Below are 18,649 nucleotides of genomic sequence, written 5' to 3' on the forward strand. Positions count from 1 at the left end.
GGATAGTCTCTTCCCAGTTTCCATCCAGAAATAAAGACGATAAATTAAGCCTCAGTCGTCTTTTTCAGGGACCCAGAAATAGCCGCCCAGCTCCCAGCACTGATTTACAGAAAGATCCTTTATCCGGCTCTGTTCTCGGGAAAGTGCTGCTGGCGATGCCGGACGAGCTTCCCAGGGTTGAGCTGAAGGGGCCACCGCCGTCCCTGCTGGGCGTGGGCAGTAAGCCAGGGGGCTGGGTGTGGGGCTGGCACACGGCATACGCAGCCGAGACACTGGCCCTTTCTTGGCCCTCTGTCAGCCAGGAGACCCTTCTGTCCACAGACGGGACTGGTGGTTCCCTCCCTCGTTCTAGAATCTGGATCCAGCCAGCATGTTGGGCCTTTGCACTGGCAGTTTCCACAAACACCCACACGGCCCTCCTTTCATTCACTCTCTAGACACAATCTTTGTGTGGCCATATGTTCTTGCTTCTCTTGAGTGTGTTGTGGGCCTTGGATTGCGTTTGCTGGTTTTGATGCTCTCTGATAGTTTTTTTGTGGAGCTGCCCAAAGCTGTTTTCTAAAGCAGCTGCACTATTTTACAACCCCACCAGCATTGTAGGATACCAGTTTCTCTACGCCCTCATTAACATTGGTTTTCTTTCTTGTTTTGTGTTTTCAGTCACCCTTGTTGTTGCTGTTGTTAAATGCCATCAAGTCACAGGCGACTCATAGCGACCCTATGAAGGAGAGTCCTCAACGCTTGGGTGCCTTTCATCCTCTCTCCAGGTTCATAGGGTTTCCGGAGGCAAGCTATTACGGAAGTGGATGCCACTCCTCCTTCCACGCTTGTTTTAATCGGGGAGCTCCACCCCACTCTCTGTCCGCATTGGGTAACCAACCATTAATGCATTTGACACATCAGTGTCACAGTGTTCAGCCTCACAGCAACCACGAGTGACCACCATACGGCAACTTGTACACCAGGGCTATACAACCTAGAGGAATGTCTGAACCAAAGCAATGAAAGACAGGCCCGAGGGCCGCGGATTAAAAGTCACCCACCTTTGGCTTGGTAGCATCGCAAACCTGGGAGAACGTGGCCACCTTCTCTCCCCTCTTCCACTTTTGGACCTGAAGCCCTTGCTGCCTTAAACCCTAGGCCAAGCCTGGCTTGCCTGGCTCCAGGAGGCAGAGTAGTCCTTCACGTGCAAAAACTGCTACAACAGCCGTGCACACAGTCACCCTAGTGTTCTCTTATTGGGGCTTTGATCGGCAGTTCCCTGAGGGCTTATGGTCCTAAACATCTTTTTGTCTTGACCATCTCTGTATTTTATCTGAAGAACCACCCAAATCTTTTGTCCATTTATAAATTGGGTTATTGCTAGTCTGTATTGTTGACTTGTTACTCATTATAAATTTAGATATGAAAAATCCTTTATCAAACAAATGATTATAAATATCTGCGTGTGTGTGTGTGTGTGTGTGTGTGTGTGTGTGTGTGTCTCCCCCGCCCCCCCCCCATTCCCTGGATCACTTTATCCCTTTGATACTGTTCTTTGGAAGACAGAAGTTTGTATTTTTATGAAGTTTGACTGATTGGTAGCCTATCTGAGAAACCACCACCTAATCCAAGGTTGTGAAGAATTGCTCATTTTCTTCTAGGAACTTTGTAGTTTTAGCTCTAATATCTGAGTCAGTCTCACATATGCTGTGAGGTAGGGGTCCACCTTTGTTTCTTTGCTGTTACAGCAGATTTGTTGAAAAGCTGATTCTTTCTCCATTGAACCGTCCTGACACCCTTGTGGGAAAGTCCGTGGGCGGGTGGATTTATTTCTCACTCTCAGCTCTGTTCCATTGTCTCTATCTTTATGCCACTACCAACCGAGATCTTGATTACCACAGCTTTGTTGAAAGTTTGGGGTTTTTAAAAAAGCTGTTTAGCATCTTGAATTTCCACATGAACCTTATGAACTGTTGTCAGTTTTTTTAAAAAAGAGCTGAGATTTTGACAGGAAGTGCATTTCAATCTCAGTGGGTTCTTTTCTGTTTTGGGAGTCTGCATCAGGGACAGGGCCTCCAACCATGGCTAGGAAGGGCTGAGCAAATGTTCGACTCCCCAAAAGGTTCTACAGCTCCCTGAAACCTGCCAGCATCCTTCTGCCTGTTTAGAGTTTGGACTTGAGGGGTAGAGCAGACCCTTTTAATAATCCTTGGCATAATCCTTGGCATCCATTTTTATGAGATATCTGAGCCTGGACCATACCTTGGTTTAATGTGCTCACTTCCGAGCTAACCAAGTCATTCAAAGCTCTTGGAGGACAAGCCCGTTTCCTCTTGGTTTGGTTCCCAAGTTAATAGGGGAGCACCCCCCAGCCCCCCCTTAACAATCTGCCTTCCCCAGTCCTGTGCCCAGAAATCCAGGGTGGTCTCCACCTCCCTGGGGGCTCAGGGTCTGGCAGGGAAGGCCCTCTGACAAGAAGTAACATTAACAAGCTGGTAATTTAATATTCAGCAGCAAGGCTCAGAACGCGTTTTGTTCTCCCACAAATAATCCATTTAGCTTTGACTTGGTGCCTGGCATCAGGGCTCTTGTGATGAGCAGAGCAGACTCAGATTCCAAGCTTCTTAAAGAATTCGCTGGGTGGGCGCCCGGGAAGGCGGGACCCCGAGATGGTGAGAAGGGGCTAGCAAGAGGGTGGTCCTGGGACCCTGCTGTAGAGGGGCACACTTGAGAGCTTGGAGGGGTTCAGAAGACCTTAGCAGATGGGTGGCTGAGTCACTGGGCAGGCACCCTGAGTATGTGGCAGGCTGCACTTTAATCTCTCCAGCCTCAGTTTCCCCCTCATGGGATTAATCCGAGGACTCCAGAAATGATACATGCAAAGCCCTCAGCAGGTTCTCGCCACGTGGTGGGGGCTGAATGGGCGGTTATTGCTACGCCGACATGCTGCCCAGTGGAATAAGTCTTTATTGAAGCAGAAGGACGTGCATAGTTCATCACAATTTAGGTTATAAAACAGTCTCCTTTTCTTTAAATAAATAAAAATATACAGACACATCCTGCATCTCTGCACAAATACCATCATTATGCCTTTTCATACTGCACAATGCCTCTCAACACTTTATCCTCCATAAGAGCACTCTGCCAATATTTTAAACGTTCTAGAGCCTTTAACTCACGTTTGCCCGCCCTCCCATGGACGTGATGGCCGGTCTGTGTCTGGGTGTCTGCTGGCGTGGATGTGTGGAGCCCAGCAGCAGACCCTTGCGTTTCTGAAGCAGCCCCTCTCGAGCAGGATTCCTCTCTGCTCTGTGGACCACTCTGCAGGCTGGGAGAAGGCACTTTTCCTGGCCCTGAAGCAGCGCTTCCCAGGACGGCTGACCTTATCTGGGAGGGGTGTGGGCCTGCACCCTGACCCAGTGAGCGTGGGGCACTGAAGCCATCCACCTCCCGCCCTTCCATCCTGCTGGCTCTGAGGTTTTCTGAGTCGAGCACACTGTGGGCATCATCAGGAGGGCATGAGAGACACGGGCAGGAGCTGCGCTGGCTTCTGGGGGCTCTGAGACATTGCACTTGCACCCTCACTGTCCTGTTGCCTAGACTTGATTCCAGAGGGTCTGGGTGTGAGGGGGCTGTGTGCCCTGCTGGGGCATGAGCAGCCCAGCCTCCCACCAATCTCACGTGACTTTCCCGGATTACTGGGAACCCCACCCTCTCAGGCCCGGCCAGCTGCACAGGGTCAGGAGTTCATGTTCTGGTCACCGGAGTTCTACCAAACCTGCTCTGTGACCTCTTGACTGTGGCTCATTTCTTTATTAAAAACATCCAGCGAGGCTGAAATTCACCTTTGAAAATATCCCAAGATATGCGTAGTGTTTGCATGATCATATTATGCCAGAACCTTAAAATAATCGTAATTTCCATCACTCTGTCCTTTTTACGTTGAGTACAGAATTTATTGTTGTTTCATGAAATTTTTCTATGTCCACCAATTCATTCTTGTACAATGACTCTGTAGTCTTTCCATCTTCTTTTAATGTTTCCTGGGTCATTTCATATTCCGTCAAAGCATCCTTAAGTATTGCAACTTGAGGTTTGAATTTGTTCTTCAGTTCCTTCAGCTTAAGAAATGCTGAGCACGTTCGGCCCTTTTGATTATCTGACTCTAGCTCCTTGCACATTTCATTGTAATATTTTACTTTATCTTCTCACATTGCCCTCTGGGATCCTTCCAGAGCAAGGAAACACTGCATGGTTAAAAACTGAGAAGTTTATGCATCAAGGGTGTGTCCCATCTCCATACCTTTTCAATCTGTATGCAGAACAGATTACCCGGGAAGCTGGGTTCTATGAGAAGTGTGGTGTCAGGAGGTTTCAAGGGAGACTCATCAACAATCTGTGTTATGCAGATGACACAACCCAGCTTGCTAAAACTGAGGAGGACATGATGCACTTGCTGCAGAGGGTCAAGGACTGCAGTCTTTAATATGGATTGAAACTCAACATTAGAAAACAATGATTCTCACCACTGGACTGATTGTCAACATCATGATAGATGGTGAAAAGATTGAGATTGTTGACAGCTTCAGTTTGCTTGGCTGTACAAGCAGTAGTCTTGGGACCAACAGTCAGGAAATTAAAAGATTAATTGCATTGGGCAAGTCTGCTGTCAGAGACCTTTCCAAAGTACTGAAGAGCAGGGATGTCAGTCTGGAGACTAAGGTGTGCCTGATATAGGCCATGGTCTTTTCAGTCACTTGCTGTGCATCAGAGAGCTAGACAGAGACTAGGAGGATAGAAGGAGAGTTGAGACCTTTGAGCTTTGCTGTTGGAGAAGAGTATTGAATATACCATGGACTGCTAGGAGAACAAACAAGATTGTCCTGGAGAGGATGAAGCCAGGCTGCTCCTTGGAGGCAAGGATTCTGAAGCTTCGTCTGACATACTTTGTACATGTTACAAAGCGGGATCAGTCCTTGGAGAGGGACGTCATGCTTGGGAGGGTGGAGTGACGGTGAAGGAAAGGAAGACCCTCTATGAGGTGGATTGATTCAGTCACTGAGGTAGTGAGGATAGGCAAATCAGAGACAGTAAGATTGGCTCAGGATAGAGCAGGGTTTAGGACTGTTATAGGGTCGCTATGAGTCGTAGGCAACTCGACGGCACAGAACAACAACAACAACAACAACAGTATTTTTGTAAACAGGCTCTTTGTAGAAAAATCCTGGGTACAGGTAGTGCTCAATTTTAGATGAGGTTCCTTTCCAGTGTCTCCGTCATATCCAGTATCTTTTTAATAGTTTTTCTTAGTGTTGCCTCTGGTCGTTGACATCTACGTCTGATCGTTGTTTATCTTTGGGGATTGGCATGAGAAGGACGGCATCGGCAGTTTACACTCTGTAATACCTGTAACACTCTCCACAGCACACAGCACACCACATGCAACACATTCACGCGGTGCCGTCCACTCAGAGCCCAGCTCACTGCTGACCCACCAGCAGGGCTTTCCTGGCCGTAAATGGCACAGGAGGAGATTGCCTGTCTTCCTCGCTCAGAGCCACTGGTAGATTCGAACCGCCAGAGAGGCGAGGCCCCCGGGCCCACAGCACAGCTCCTGACACATTACACCAAGATGCTCCCTAAGATTCCGGCGTTGGTCCCTCTCTGTATTTGCCTGGATCAACAGAATACAGGAGAGTAAAGCCTTCGTGGAAGATACTGGATATGATGGAGACATTGCTGGTCCGTCTGTTCCCTCTACATCCTGGGTTGTGGGGCTGGAGCCGCCAGGTGTGCTGGCCTCTGTGTCCTCTATCTGGACCCCGGATGTGGGACGGGGATCACCAGGCATGCTGGCCTCTGTGTCCTCTATCTGGATCCCAGGTAGTGGGGCTGGGACTAACAGGTGTGCTGGCCTCTGTGTCCTCTATGTGGACCCTGGGCAATAGGGCTGGGACCGCCAGGTGTGCTGGCTTCTGTGTCCTCTATCTGGACCCAGGCAGTGGGGCTGGGACTGATAGGCATGCTGGCCTCTGTATCCTTTATCAGGACCCCAGGCAGTGGGGCTGGGACTAACAGGTGTGCTGGCCTCTTTCCTCCTTCTACATCCTGGACATGGGCGCTGATTGCCTTCTCCCCCTAAATACTGGTCAGTGGGACTAATGGCAGGATCAGCCAGCCGATGGGGGCTTTGGTATTGAGACTGGAAGACAGCCCAGGTGCACTGAAGCTGGACTAGGGGCAGGCTGGCACGCTGGCCACTCCTCCTTCCCCTGGACGTTGGGCAGTGAGGCTTGGGGCGAGTGTGCTGACCACGTCCTCTTCCTCCTGGATGCGGAGCGGCAGGGCTCGGGGCAGGCACTTGCTTCTTCCTTTCCCTGGACGCTGGGCAGTGGGACTGGGGCAGGCGGGCGTGCTGACCCTTTCTCTTCTCCCTAGATGACCGCATCTGCTCTCCGCCCTTCATGGAGCTCACCAGCCTGTGTGGGGACGACACCATGCGGCTGCTGGAGAAGAACGGCCTGGCCTTTCCGTTCAGTACGTACCACTCGCTCCCCCAGCGCGGCTGGCCTGGGCCCGGCTGCTGACAGAGACCTGGGTGAGAGGGGCCCTGAGCTCCTGATAGGACTCAGGGCTGCCTACCGCCCTGGGTTTGCACTTGCTGGGCTGCGTGGAGGCCCTGGTTACACAGATCATGGCCCCTCTATCTGGTGTGGACAAGGCTCATTGTGCCTAGCCTGGTGATGCCTGACCACATTACCCTCCCTGGGAATAGCCATTGTCCAGCCAAGCCCGCATGTCCCAGCTCTCCCTACCACCCCGTGAGGCCCCCATGGGCTCTGGGAGCTTCCTCATGGCCACGCCATGGCCCCACTGAACCAGCCTCACTCGCTCACTATGCTGGTCTCACTCACTGATCTCTCCCTTTCTCTCCTTGTCCACAGTCTGCAAAACCAGAGTGGCTCATGGAACCAACTCTCACGAGGTGAGTGGACAGTAGCTTCCCCATCCCCCTAAATCCTGCCTTCGCCCCGCCCCCTCCTCTCTGTACACAATGGACGGACTACTGCTGAGCTGGTCACATCCCTGTAAGCTGTCCCACCCCGTTCCTGTCCTGTCTGGATGGCCTCCTGTCTCCCTCTGTGACCTCCACAGGACTGAGCAGAGGCGGCCGTGGGCTCTGAGCTCTGTCTCCCTCCTCACCTTGGTGCCCCTCTGTCCTCAAGGACACTCAATCATTGAACTGTTGCTAGAAGATTCTGTGACTGCCCGTGGGGGGGCTCTCATCCTGCTGACGTGTCAGAGGAGAGGAGTTAGAGGGAGCTCCATTCCCTAAGACGTAGGATGGTGTTCTAACATAGTGCAGTGCGCAGTCTGGACAGCCTGCCATGGCGAGCCTGACGGAGACAGGATTTCCACACCTCACAGTGCTGGCGACAGTCCCTGCCTCCCCCCTCACCCCCACGCGTTCTTGAGTCCCACCCCACTCACCTGATGGACACCCTTCCGGGCCTCGGCATTAAGGGACTCACAGTGGTCCCTGTCTCCCCAGATGGCCATCGTGTTCAACCAGGAGGGTCTGAATGCCATCCAGCCGCCCTGCGTGGTCCAGAACTTCATCAACCACAATGCCGTCCTGTACAAGGTGTTTGTGGTTGGCGAGTCCTACACCGTGGTCCAGAGGCCCTCTCTCAAGAACTTCTCTGCGGGCACTTCAGGTAACCACGCTCTGCCCCAGCTCAAACTGTGCTGGGCCCAGGGCTCGGTCAGGACATGGCTCCAGCTGTCTGTCCTTCAAGCTTTCCTGTTACCTGTGCTGTTCCTGGGGGTGAGGGGGGAGGGATTGTCTACAGGTTGGAAAGTTGTGATGGACAATAGCTAGATAGAGCAGTTTGTAGGATAATTTTTAAAAAAATCATAAAAATCCCTGGTCCTTAAAGTATTTGCAGAGGGAGACATCTACAAGCTATCCTCAAATACTAGGAAACTTCTGGAAGTTTCCTGTGCAGGTGACACTGCCAGTGATAGGGCGTGTGGGAGGAGCTCCCTGGAGTGGGCGTGGCCAGCTCACCGTGGATCCCCTTCTGGGAGGCAGAAAAGGACAGACCCCATGTTTTTGGTGAGCTCTGGTGGCCTACTGGCAAGAAGCTGCACTGCAATCCCAGAGGTGCACAGTTCAAATCCGACAGATGCTCTGCTGGAGAAGGCGAAACAATCTCCTCCTGTACCAGTCAGATCTGATTTGATGGTATACACACACACACACACACACACACACACAAATAAAATTTTTAAAAAAAAGACCCCATGTTTTCTGAGTCAGACAGGATGTGTGGACTGCTCACTCTGGCTTCCTCATCCTCCCGAATGAGGAAGCACACACTAGGGCCACTCACTGATTGTAGATGGGAACCTTAAGTGGCTGCTGTGACCCTGCCCCGCCTCCCTCCCGGGGTGGAGGAGCTGGTTTTGTGTCCCTGGGCGATGGCCCGTCCGAGTCCCTCAGGTGTAACATGTCTTGATGTTTGCAGTGTTGTGCCACCTGGAGACCTTGAGGTGGCTTGGTGCGCACAGTCAGTGGGCCCAGCCAAGGGCCTCACACAGCTAGAATGTCCCTTCAGCAGCTGTCCACCTCCTTAGCCAGACCTGACCCTAGGTGACCTGGCCCTCTCAGTAACTGACTCAAAATTAAGACTTGCTCTGAAGAATGTTCTCCAGTTGACAGCAGCTCCCAGGCGAGTCCCAGAACCCTTCAGAGCAGGGGCAGTGTCTCTGATTAAGTGGTGCTTTCCAAGAGGACTCCTTGAGAGGATGTTTGATGGCCCCGTCGCATCTGCTGAGACACGTCGTGTGTCTGCCTCTCTGAGGGGAAATGAGCCTTTTCTGGAGCCGTGCCTCCGTCTTGGGAGACAGCTGTGTCCTCTTAGAGCTGCTCCTGGGACAGTCCCCTTCCACGCCGGGAGCCCTTGGAAGCCACTGCTCTGGGATGAAGTTCAGCTGTTCTCACCTGCCCCTCTGCTGTGTTTCCCCAGACCACATCCTTCTCCCCACTGACAGTGCAGAGAGCTTCCACTTTGGGAATGCCTGTCAGTTTACACTTCCCTTCTGTGTGCGAGAGCCTTCCAGCCAGCCGTGGGGCTGGATTGTTGGGGTTCAGGACCCTAAAACAGATACTAAAGCCAGCCCTCTGGGATGATGGAGTGATCACAGGACCTCCCATCATTTGGAGGGTGTATGTGATCATGTATAAGTAAAAAGGGCCTGAATGCTTACATGCTTGGACTGCTGACTGAAGGATTGGTGGTTCAGTCCTCCCCCCGTGGCAGCTGGGAGAAAGGCCTTTGCTCTCATGAAGATGACAGTCAGAGCACCCTTTGGGGCAGTTCTGCGTGGACACAGGGAGGCCCTGTGTGGTCACAGGAGAAGAGAAGGCTGGACAGCACCCAGCCAAAAATGTAAGCAAGAGATGTTCTTGTAAACTGTAAGAAGAGGCTTTTTTTAGAACTTTACTTTTCTAACTTAAAAAAACAAAACCCAAACCATGCTTTAAATCTACAGGGAAAAAGTGTAGAATCTCAAAAAAAACTCAAACCCATTGCCATCAATTTGATTTCAACTCATAGTGACCTTACATTGAGTTTCCAAGTTTCATTTCTGGTTTTGAGACTGGTCTGGTTCCTGTCTTGGTGGCGGGGCCAGCAGAGGCGGTGGGGGAGCCAGCCCTGCGTCTGGGAGGACTCCCGGGTGGCCTCTCGTGGGCCATTCCAGGGTGCCCGGTTACCAAGCATAGTAGGCCAAGGCTGAACAAACCCCTGACATACCCCTAGAGGAACACACACAGATGGCAGAGAGGGTCCGCCTGTGGGCTGTGGGTTTTGGGGTGCTTATGTGCTCTTCACCCAAAAGCTGGTTATGTGTCCACCAGAGATTGGTTCCTTTGCCCATGTGTTCTCCTGCAGACATAGAGTCTGACATTGTATCATGGTTCAGTAACCCTTTACGGGACTGGCTGGACCAATGGGAGAGACTTTGCAAGGAGTGGATGGCCTGGCCTCACCTCCCCGACCCCACCCTGGCTCTTTGGTGTATGTGGTCCAATGTGGTCTCATAGCAACCAGTGTCCATGGAGAGAGGCAGGAGCTCCTTGGCTGGCATTCTCTGGACCTCTGTAAAATGATCAAGGGCCACACGGGGATGGCCATATTTTACCTTTACCAGCTCCACAAAGGGGAACTGTCCCCATCACCATCAGAAACACATAACCAACTCTCATGATGTCAGGCATGCCTCCTACGCTCCCGTACCTCTTTCTCCGCATCCCAGCACCAGTCTTACTCTTTTACCGGGTCCAGAATCCAATGTGATAGATAGCTCACAGATGATACAAAAGGACTGTCCTAGAAGATGGGATCACTAGGTCAGGACAGCTTCTGAAACACGCTCTCAGGCACCTCAGCCTTCAGCCTTGTGGCTTTAGGCCACTGTTACAAAGCTCTCAGTCCTGCCGGTCGTGGCTCTCACTCTCAGTCCTCCAACAAACCTGGGCAAAGGGCTCTGGGTCAATGGCGTAACAGTGTCAAGGTCTGCTCCGTCTCACGTCAGGTCTCTGTCTCCCCACTGCAGCAGCTGAGGCTGCGGCCCCGTAGACCCTGGGCCTGGCTGACCCAGCCATTTCCGGCCCTGAAGGACGCACTACCTTCTCTCACGGCTTCTTCCCTTGGCGTCCTGCTCTCGCATTCTGCTCCTGGGTCTGTCGATTTAAAGGTGAGACTGAGCAGTCTCCTCGTGGAGAGGCGAGCACAGCCCATCACATATTCCCAGCCGTCCACATGGCAAAGTCCGTCAAAGGCCAGGGAAGCCATTCTGAATACTAAACCCTGAGCGCCACCCCGTCAGATGTGGATGGCACAGTGTCCATTCACAGCTGCTCCTTTCTCTTGATTCTGAGCTGGTTTTTGTTGTGCTGGTCACTAGCTGACACTGAGCTGACCCCTGGCCCGTGCAGCCCTCCACACCACAGGGAAGGCATCACCCAGTCCAGCTGCATCCCTGTGACCAATTCTGGACTGGACCCTTGTCAGCTGTAGGGTTTCTGCTGGGTGGTCCTCAGAAGCAGATCACCAGGCCTTCCCTCATAGACCACCTTAGTCTGGAAGTTCCGCCAAAACCCGTTCAGCGTCCTACCAGCACATAAGGCTCCAGGGACAGACAGGTCGTGGCTGTGCCCGAGTCGCTTTGGCAGGGACGCAAAGCTGGGTGTTGCACACGGAAGACAAGGATTCCCCTCTGAACGCCCCCCATGTTTCCCTCTATCATCCTACACTTGGGGTTGTCAGGCCCTCAAGTCCTTACAGATGCTGTTGATTCCTGGGGAGATCCAGTTCCCAAGTGTGAGAAGAGCCGGTCTCCTGGCGCTGCCTTTCTGTGTGGTGGGTTTATGTCTTGTTATTCTGAGATCCAGCTCCCTGAGCGCTCAGCTTTGCTCCAGAATCCTGCTCTACCTTTGCCTTGGATTCCCCTCTCCCCTCCCCCTTAGAGCTACCTAGAAGGAGCTCACAACACAGAGCAGGGGTCAGCCAGTCTTTTCTGCAAAAGGTCAGATGCTAAATGTTTTCAGCAGCTCCACGGCCTTTCAGGGCTCCCGTTGTAGAAAGAATGCAGAGGTAGACGATACCTAAGTGAGTGTGCATGGCTTTGTGCCAATAAAACTTTATTTATAAAAGCAGACGTTGGGCCAGTTTTAATCTGCAGTTTAGTGACCCCTGGTTAAATGCTTGCCTGCCAGCCTGGAAAGATTGGTAGTTCGAACCAACGGGAGAGAAGACCCAATCCTTAAAAATGACCGGCTGGGAAATCCCATTGGGGCTACTCTGTCCTGGGGGGCTCACCCTGAGTTGGAATCGGCTCAGTGGCACACAGCCACCTCCACCTAGAGCATCTTAGAGTCGCTGGAAGGCACTGGAACCTCTCTGTGCAGAGAACAAAGCAGGCAGGTGGCCTTCTGCCCTCGTGAACGTATGTCCAAGTGTGAGAAGGTAAAAACAAGCAGACCGACAGTACAGGGGCTCATGGTGGCCCCAGACAACTGCAGGTCTGTCCTGGGGCACTATTGGTGCAGGAAGCCCTCAGGACGGGTGCCAGGCATGACCCCTCTGAGCAGGTGTGGGCACTGGCAGAAGACCTGGGCCTCTGTCTGCAGAACGATTAAAAACAAGGAGAGCCCCAGAGGAAGCGTACAGGGGAGTTGAGGGGGCTGCAGACAGTGGCCACAGCTGCTGATTACATACAGGGTTGTTGGGTTATTGGGAATCCGTGTGGTTCCTCCGACCTTTCTGCTTCCTTTGTACTCAGTTTTCCCACCTGTGTGATGGGGACACGCGCTCCTGTGGACCCCCCCTCATCGCACTCCTACCCCTGTGCCGCCCTCTTCACAGGAAGGTGATGGTGCTTCCCCACCCATGCTGTGGGGCTCAGGCCTGAGGGGTCGGGGATGAACCAGGGTGCTCGTGGGTACAGGTGCCAGCCCCCGGCACAGGAAGCACGCCACGGTCTTTTAGACTGCCCCAGTCACCTGTGCTGAGGGACTTTGGCCGAGACTCAGCCCTCTGTTGGGCCCTGTGCCTTCTAGAATCTTGGGGGTGTGGGGGGAGACCGGAAGTGCTCATGAGGAACAACGAAGCAGAGGATTTACACTGCCCTGCTGAGTGCTTCCCGGCCAGAGCACCCCGAGTCAGAATGGACTGGGGGCGTGAGTGTCCTTCAGAAGGGCTCAGACCTCTTACCTCTGTGAGAGACGCTGTTTAGTGACGGGGCCTGGCCTGTTGGGGCTCCCTGTCCCAGCCCCTCTCTCCCCAGCATGTATCCAGCACCCCTGGAATTAGCTCTGTGCTGGTGCCAGGAACCAGCCTCCCTCCTTCTTACTCTGTCCATCTGCCCTCAATGGCCTTAGGCTCCAGGGGTGTGTGAGCGGGAAGCTCCCTGAGGCCGGTGGGGCCTGGGGCTGGGCATCGGGACAGGAAGGTGACCATGCCCTCAGAAGGACAGGATGCCCACCAGCCCCCGAGCTCCACCAGCCATGGGACTTGGCCACGCCCGTGCTCTTGGCCCCCTGAGTGCTAGCAAGTGGGTGGTCAACCTGGTACAAGCCCTGGGGGTGTCTGTTTTCCCCAGGCTCCTCCCCAGGACCGTGTCTTGGGCCCCCAGACTGGACCGGGTCTGGTCGCAGCGGCGGGAGGACTGTCAGGGGCCCGTGCGCGCCGCTGGCCGGAAGGACAGGTACATCCGGCTCGCCTGCTTGGCCTCGCCCGAATCACTTCTGATGCATGATCGTCGGTCGCTGTCCTCGGTCTGGTGGGGACGGTGGGCAGGGGCTTGTGCCCGGCGGCCTCAGCCAGCACCTTCCGTCCTGCCCCCGGATGAGATCCCACTCGCCCGGGTATCCTGGCCCAGGCCTGCTGCCCACCACCACCCCTGCCATTCTCCGGGGAGGTGACTCAGCCCTGAATCCTGCCCCCCCCCCAAACTCCGTGATTCCGTGATTCTCGCATTCTTGGCCCCCGCTTCCAGGTGATGGAGCGCATCCAGCGTCCAGCTGTCCTTCCGTATCCCTGGTGTACCCTGGGCATTTCGCTGGGGTGCTCTCAGGCACCATTCAGGGGTTACGGCTGTTCTTGGAGGCATTCCTCCTGTGGTGTCCATCATGGGACTGAGAGGTCTGGTCTGGGGCATGGCAAGGCCAGAGTGGTGTGGGCGGAGGAGGCACTGAGCATCCTGGAGGCTGGTGGCTTCAAGGACCAGTGGCCACATCGCCCCTTGGCTCAGAAGTGTCTGACTGAAGAAGATCTCTGGTGTCTAGTTCTCTCCAGACAGGCGACAACAAAATGTGTGTTTTAGGTGTTCCTGAAGGGTACCCCCAGAAAGAGTTAAACACAGATGAGTGGGGCCTGCCACCCCTAGAAAGAGTTCAAGCGGATGGGTGGGTGTGCTGGCTTGATGGCCAGGCTTGTGTGTCCTGGGGCTCCCCAGGCCTTGGAGACTGGGATAACACATCCGTGCCCACTCTGCCCCTCTACACCTACACCTGAGGGTACAGGGTCCTGGGTGCTGGACAGCCGGGGACGGTGCTGTAAGGTGACATTAGAGGCCGCTCGGTGGGAAGGCAAGGTGAAACGGTGGCCCGGCCTGGGCACAGGTCTGTCCCTGGTGAGGAGTTGGCATCTCCTGAGAGTGGCTGTGGCCGCCCCCCTCAGCAGGACCGCAGGCATATGGCAGGACAGCACTGCCCCCAGGTGGCAGCTGGGGGAATGGTTCTGAGCGCACCCCTCCTGTCTCTGCCCGTTTCAGATCGAGAGTCCATCTTCTTCAACAGTCACAACGTGTCAAAGCCCGAGTCCTCATCCGTCCTGACTGAGGTATGTCCCTCCCCGAGGTCTGGGTGGGGACAGTGACTGGTCAGGGCCCTGGGAGCAGAGTGGACCCAGCTTCCAAAGACTCCCCACTGCAGTCCTTATTGGTGATGTCTCCACCACCCTGGACTTGGTGACAGGGACACCCCACATGTTTCATAACTGCACCTCCTGTGTGAGGAGACCCGTCCTGCCTTGAGGAGGTAGAAGACCAGCTTTGTGATCCGCCCCTCACTTCACTTCAGGTTACAACGGGGCCAGGGCCGAGTGCAGCTAAGGGCCGGGGCTGAGGGTGAGGGGTGGCCTGGGTCTGCCCCTCCTCAGCCGTTACCCTGAATGGAGGAATCACCCAGGTGCTTTGCAGATGTGGCTGTGAAACAGGCTTGGTGTTCCATGTCCAGCCACCTCATCCAGGCCAGCACCCAGCCCCGGGTGCCCAGGAGGAAGTCTGATGCCCAGTAGTTTGGGGATGTGTCCACGCCCACACGGGGCCTGGATCTGCCCCAGGATTGAGTCCAGACCACCTCTCCTGAACCCTCCCTACCCTGCCCCATGAGCTGCGCCCCTGGCCTTTACAGGTCTCGCTCCTCTAGACCAGCTGTTTAGGGAGGGGTCAAGCCACCTCTCTGTCCACGCTAACTCCCCCATTCCCTGGGCTCTCCCACCCCACCCACAGCTGCAGTCTGTCCATATCCTGCCTCTGACCTTCCGATTCGTTAGAGATGCCAACTGTTCTGTACGGTAGTTACAGCTCACGGGTGGCCAAGGACCTGGGGACTCCGCTGTCCCTCACACCGTGAGCAGACATGCTTAGACACAAGTCCTGTGGACACTAACGCTCTCGGAAGAGCCGGCTTTTAAATGGGGCCCTTGGTTCCTGGCCGTGCGCTTCTGTTCAGGTGTGGGTCTGACCCACCTGTACCCACTGGGCCAGCACTCATCTCCACCCCCTTCCAGGAAGCCCAGGCTGGGATGTTTGCTCTGACCTGGACACCCTCAAGGGTGACCCAGTGCCCAGCCCAGGCTCCGGGACTTCACCCACCTTCTTTTTCACCTCATTATGAGAGCCAGTTTAGCAATGAGCAGGGCTGCCTGGGTCAACCCCAGCTCTGGGGCCTGGTAGTCGTGTGACCTCCCTACTGAAGGTCCAGCCCAAAACTGTGCTGGCATGGCCAGGGCGCGGGCCTCTGCCCCCTGAGCCTCCTGGGGTCCTGGCCTCTTCCCCCGAGCTTCCTAGTGTCCTGGCCTCTGTCTCCAGGATGGGGTCCACTGTGGTGGGAGGTGAGGGCTGGTCCGTCTTCACATTCCCCAAGCCTCCTGGGTTCCTGGCCTTGGTCCCCCGAGCCTCCTGGGGTCCTGGCCTCTGTCCCTCGAGCCTCCTGGGGTCCTGGCCTCTGTCCCCTGAGCCTCCTGGGGTGCTGGCCTCTGTCCCCCGAGCCTCCTGGGGTGCTGGCCTCTGTCCCCCGAGCCTCCTGGGGTCCTAGCCTCTGTCCCCCGAGCTTCTTAGTGTCCTGGCCTCTGTCCCCAGGATGGGGTGGGAGTTTGGTCTGAACTCCTCAAGGGGTTCAGGAAGATTTCTGAGCGCTCTTATCTGAGTAGTGAAAGTACTTTATTAACGGGCCACCAGGCTCCCCACGGCCAGGCCCTGGTCAGCAGCCTCAGCGGCCCCTTTATCCTCACCCAGTCCTGGGATGCAGAGGCCCCACCAGGGGAGTGGCATCCCAGAGCAGTGGGGAGGGGGCATGCCAGGCCCAGGAAGACCCTTCTGATGGCAAGAGACATCCAGGAGTGGGCAGCCGGACCAGGCAGTCCTAAGGGTGAGGGTCCCTGATAAAGAGAGAACCCTGTCCCAGAGAGAATCTCCCAGAAGTATATAGCCATTCAGTGGACTGTGGGTGGACCCACAGAGGCTGCGGGGCCTATGTGTGGATGGGAGGGCCATACTTGAGCCCAGCTGTGGATGAGGCCAGGCTGTCCATGGATCCAGCAGGGCCCAGATGTGGATGGGAGAATAGCCTGTCCCACAGAGACCAGGTGTGGACGGGAGGTCCAGCTGGTCCCACAGAGCCAGAAGGGCCCAGGTATGGACAGGAAGGCCAGTCTGTACCACAGAGTCCAGATGTGGCCAGGAGGGTCTCAGCATTGCCACAGAGACCCGCTGTGGATAGGAGGGACAGTTGGTCCTACAGAGCCAACAGGGCCCAGCTGTGGACAGGAGGGCCAGCTTGTCCCCACAGAGCACGTAGAGGGCCCAGGTGTGGACAGGAGGACCAGCCTGTGTCACAGAGCTGACAGGGTCCAGGTGTGGACAGGAGGACCAGCCTGTGTCACAGAGCTGACAGGGTCCAGGTGTGGACAAGAGATCCCTTTGACTCCTCTGTGTCACTCTCCTCACTGCCCAGAAGTCCACTCACTCCTGCTTCACTCCTGTTTTTAATTGAAGTGAAACTCACCTAAAACTCTCACCAGAGTCTAGTATAGACGAATAGTAAACACACACAGACTCAAGTAAGCGAGTCAGTGGTGGTTGGCACTTCACCAGCAATACCCATCCACCACCTCTTTAGTTCAAGAGCATTTCATCTCTCCATAGTAAATCCCCGCACACGCTAAGGGGTCTCCCCTCATCGCCCTCTTCCCCAGCCCCGGCAGCGATGGCCGGCTTTGTCTCTAGAGATAGGGCCCTCGGCCTTGTCTCTAGAGAATCAGCCCCGGGGACTATGTGTCCCTGGCTCTTCCACAGCATGACGTGCCCGCGCTCGCCTGGGCCGTGTACCAGCAGTGCGGTCCTCTCTGCTCTTACATGCTCTGCACCACACTTTGTGACTTCACACATCTGCTGAAGGAGGTTAGGGTTGTTCTGTCCTTTGACCATGGCCCCGGGACTCCTCACGGGGAGCCCTCTGTGCCACCTGCCCCCTGCCTGAATCAGCCCATCTGTAGCAGTCTCTGCACCGAGTCCTGAGCCTGTGGAGATAGCCTTCTCCTTCCTCTCTGCAGAGTGGTCAGTGGTAGAGGCTGAAAATGGGGTCCTGACCTGGACTTTTGAGCTGTGACCCAACGCCAGCCCCTGAGCTCCAAGCATCAGCTCCCCTGACCATAAAATGCCAGTGAAGACCCCTGCCCCCAGGTGTTTGTGGGCAAGCAAGGCCACACCCCTATGTGTACCCGCCTGCCGCATGTGGGAAGTGGGGTCCGCTCATTCCAGGGCATCAGGTGTGGCCGTGTGGTCCCGCTCAGGGTGTCTGGGTGTTGAGACTCCCTGCCCAGCCTGACTCCCCGTTTGTGTCGGCAGCTGGACAAGATCGAGGGCGTGTTCGAGCGGCCGAGCGACGAGGTCATCCGGGCGCTGTCCCGGGCCCTTCGGCAGGCGCTGGGCGTGTCCCTCTTTGGGATCGACATCATCATCAACAACCAGACAGGGCAGCACGCGGTCATCGACGTCAACGCCTTCCCAGGTGAGACCTGCCACCCGCAGGCGCGTGGCCGTGGGCAATGGGGTTGGCCTCGCCGTCCAGGGGTCTTGGCCTCGCCGTCCAGGGGTCTTGGCCAGTCCAGCTGGGGAGAGGGATGACAAGGTGAGAGTGCACGAGAGCCGCATGCACAGCCCGGGGGTCCCGTGGTCAGAGCTGATCTGCACACGTGTCCCTCTGCTCTGCTCTCTCCGCCTGCACCGTCGACGGTAACCCTCAGCCTTCTTCCTCCGGGCCTGTCACATTCTCCAGGGCCAGACGGACCCTGCAGAGCACGCAGCCCCCATCGATCATCTTGAGGGGCATCCACGGCCACACAGTGATTTGGTGGCAAGGCCAGCGTCCCCGGCACCTGTGGAGGGTGCCTCCTTGAGCAGGGGTCTGGGAGCATGTGGAGGGCCAGGCCTGGTTACTGTGTGTGACATCAGGTCCCTGCTGGGCGGAGTCAGGCTCTGCCCTGCACCCCAGAGACCTCTGCCCCATGAGTGGCTTCCTGAGCACACACCACAGAGTGATGGGGGGAGGCTGATGTCACACCCCAGAGGGCTGTTACCACAGCAGGCAGATGCCACACAGCCAGCAAGCATGCAGCAGGACCCCTGGGGGCAGGGGGCCCACATGCACTCAGATAGCACTGCAGTGGGTGTCTTGTCTTAGGGTTTGTTGTTTGTTCGTTTGTTTGTTTTAAATGACCCCAACTCTGTTGTAAACAACCCTGGTAAAGAGTTTTCTCTTACTCACGACGGTACATTCATAACCTGGAGGGATGTTCAGACAGAGAGAGAGAGA

The 18,649-nt window shown here is 55.3% G+C and overlaps 1 protein-coding gene across 1 annotated transcript in view; it reads left to right on the forward strand.

Moving 5' to 3' along the window:
• ITPK1 (inositol-tetrakisphosphate 1-kinase) overlaps positions 1-18,649 on the forward strand; it is a 168,321-nt gene that overhangs the window by 145,708 nt on the left and 3,964 nt on the right. The window contains exons 5-9 of the mRNA XM_006879106.1: positions 6,421-6,519; positions 6,927-6,967; positions 7,535-7,700; positions 14,326-14,393; positions 17,683-17,845. Coding sequence (XP_006879168.1) covers positions 6,421-6,519; positions 6,927-6,967; positions 7,535-7,700; positions 14,326-14,393; positions 17,683-17,845 — 537 coding nt within the window. The remainder of the gene's footprint in view (positions 1-6,420; positions 6,520-6,926; positions 6,968-7,534; positions 7,701-14,325; positions 14,394-17,682; positions 17,846-18,649) is intronic.

Source organism: Elephantulus edwardii, unplaced genomic scaffold (assembly GCF_000299155.1).
Source record: "Elephantulus edwardii isolate Elephantulus edwardi_28Jun2011 unplaced genomic scaffold, EleEdw1.0 scaffold00002, whole genome shotgun sequence".
NCBI lineage: Eukaryota > Metazoa > Chordata > Mammalia > Macroscelidea > Macroscelididae > Elephantulus > Elephantulus edwardii.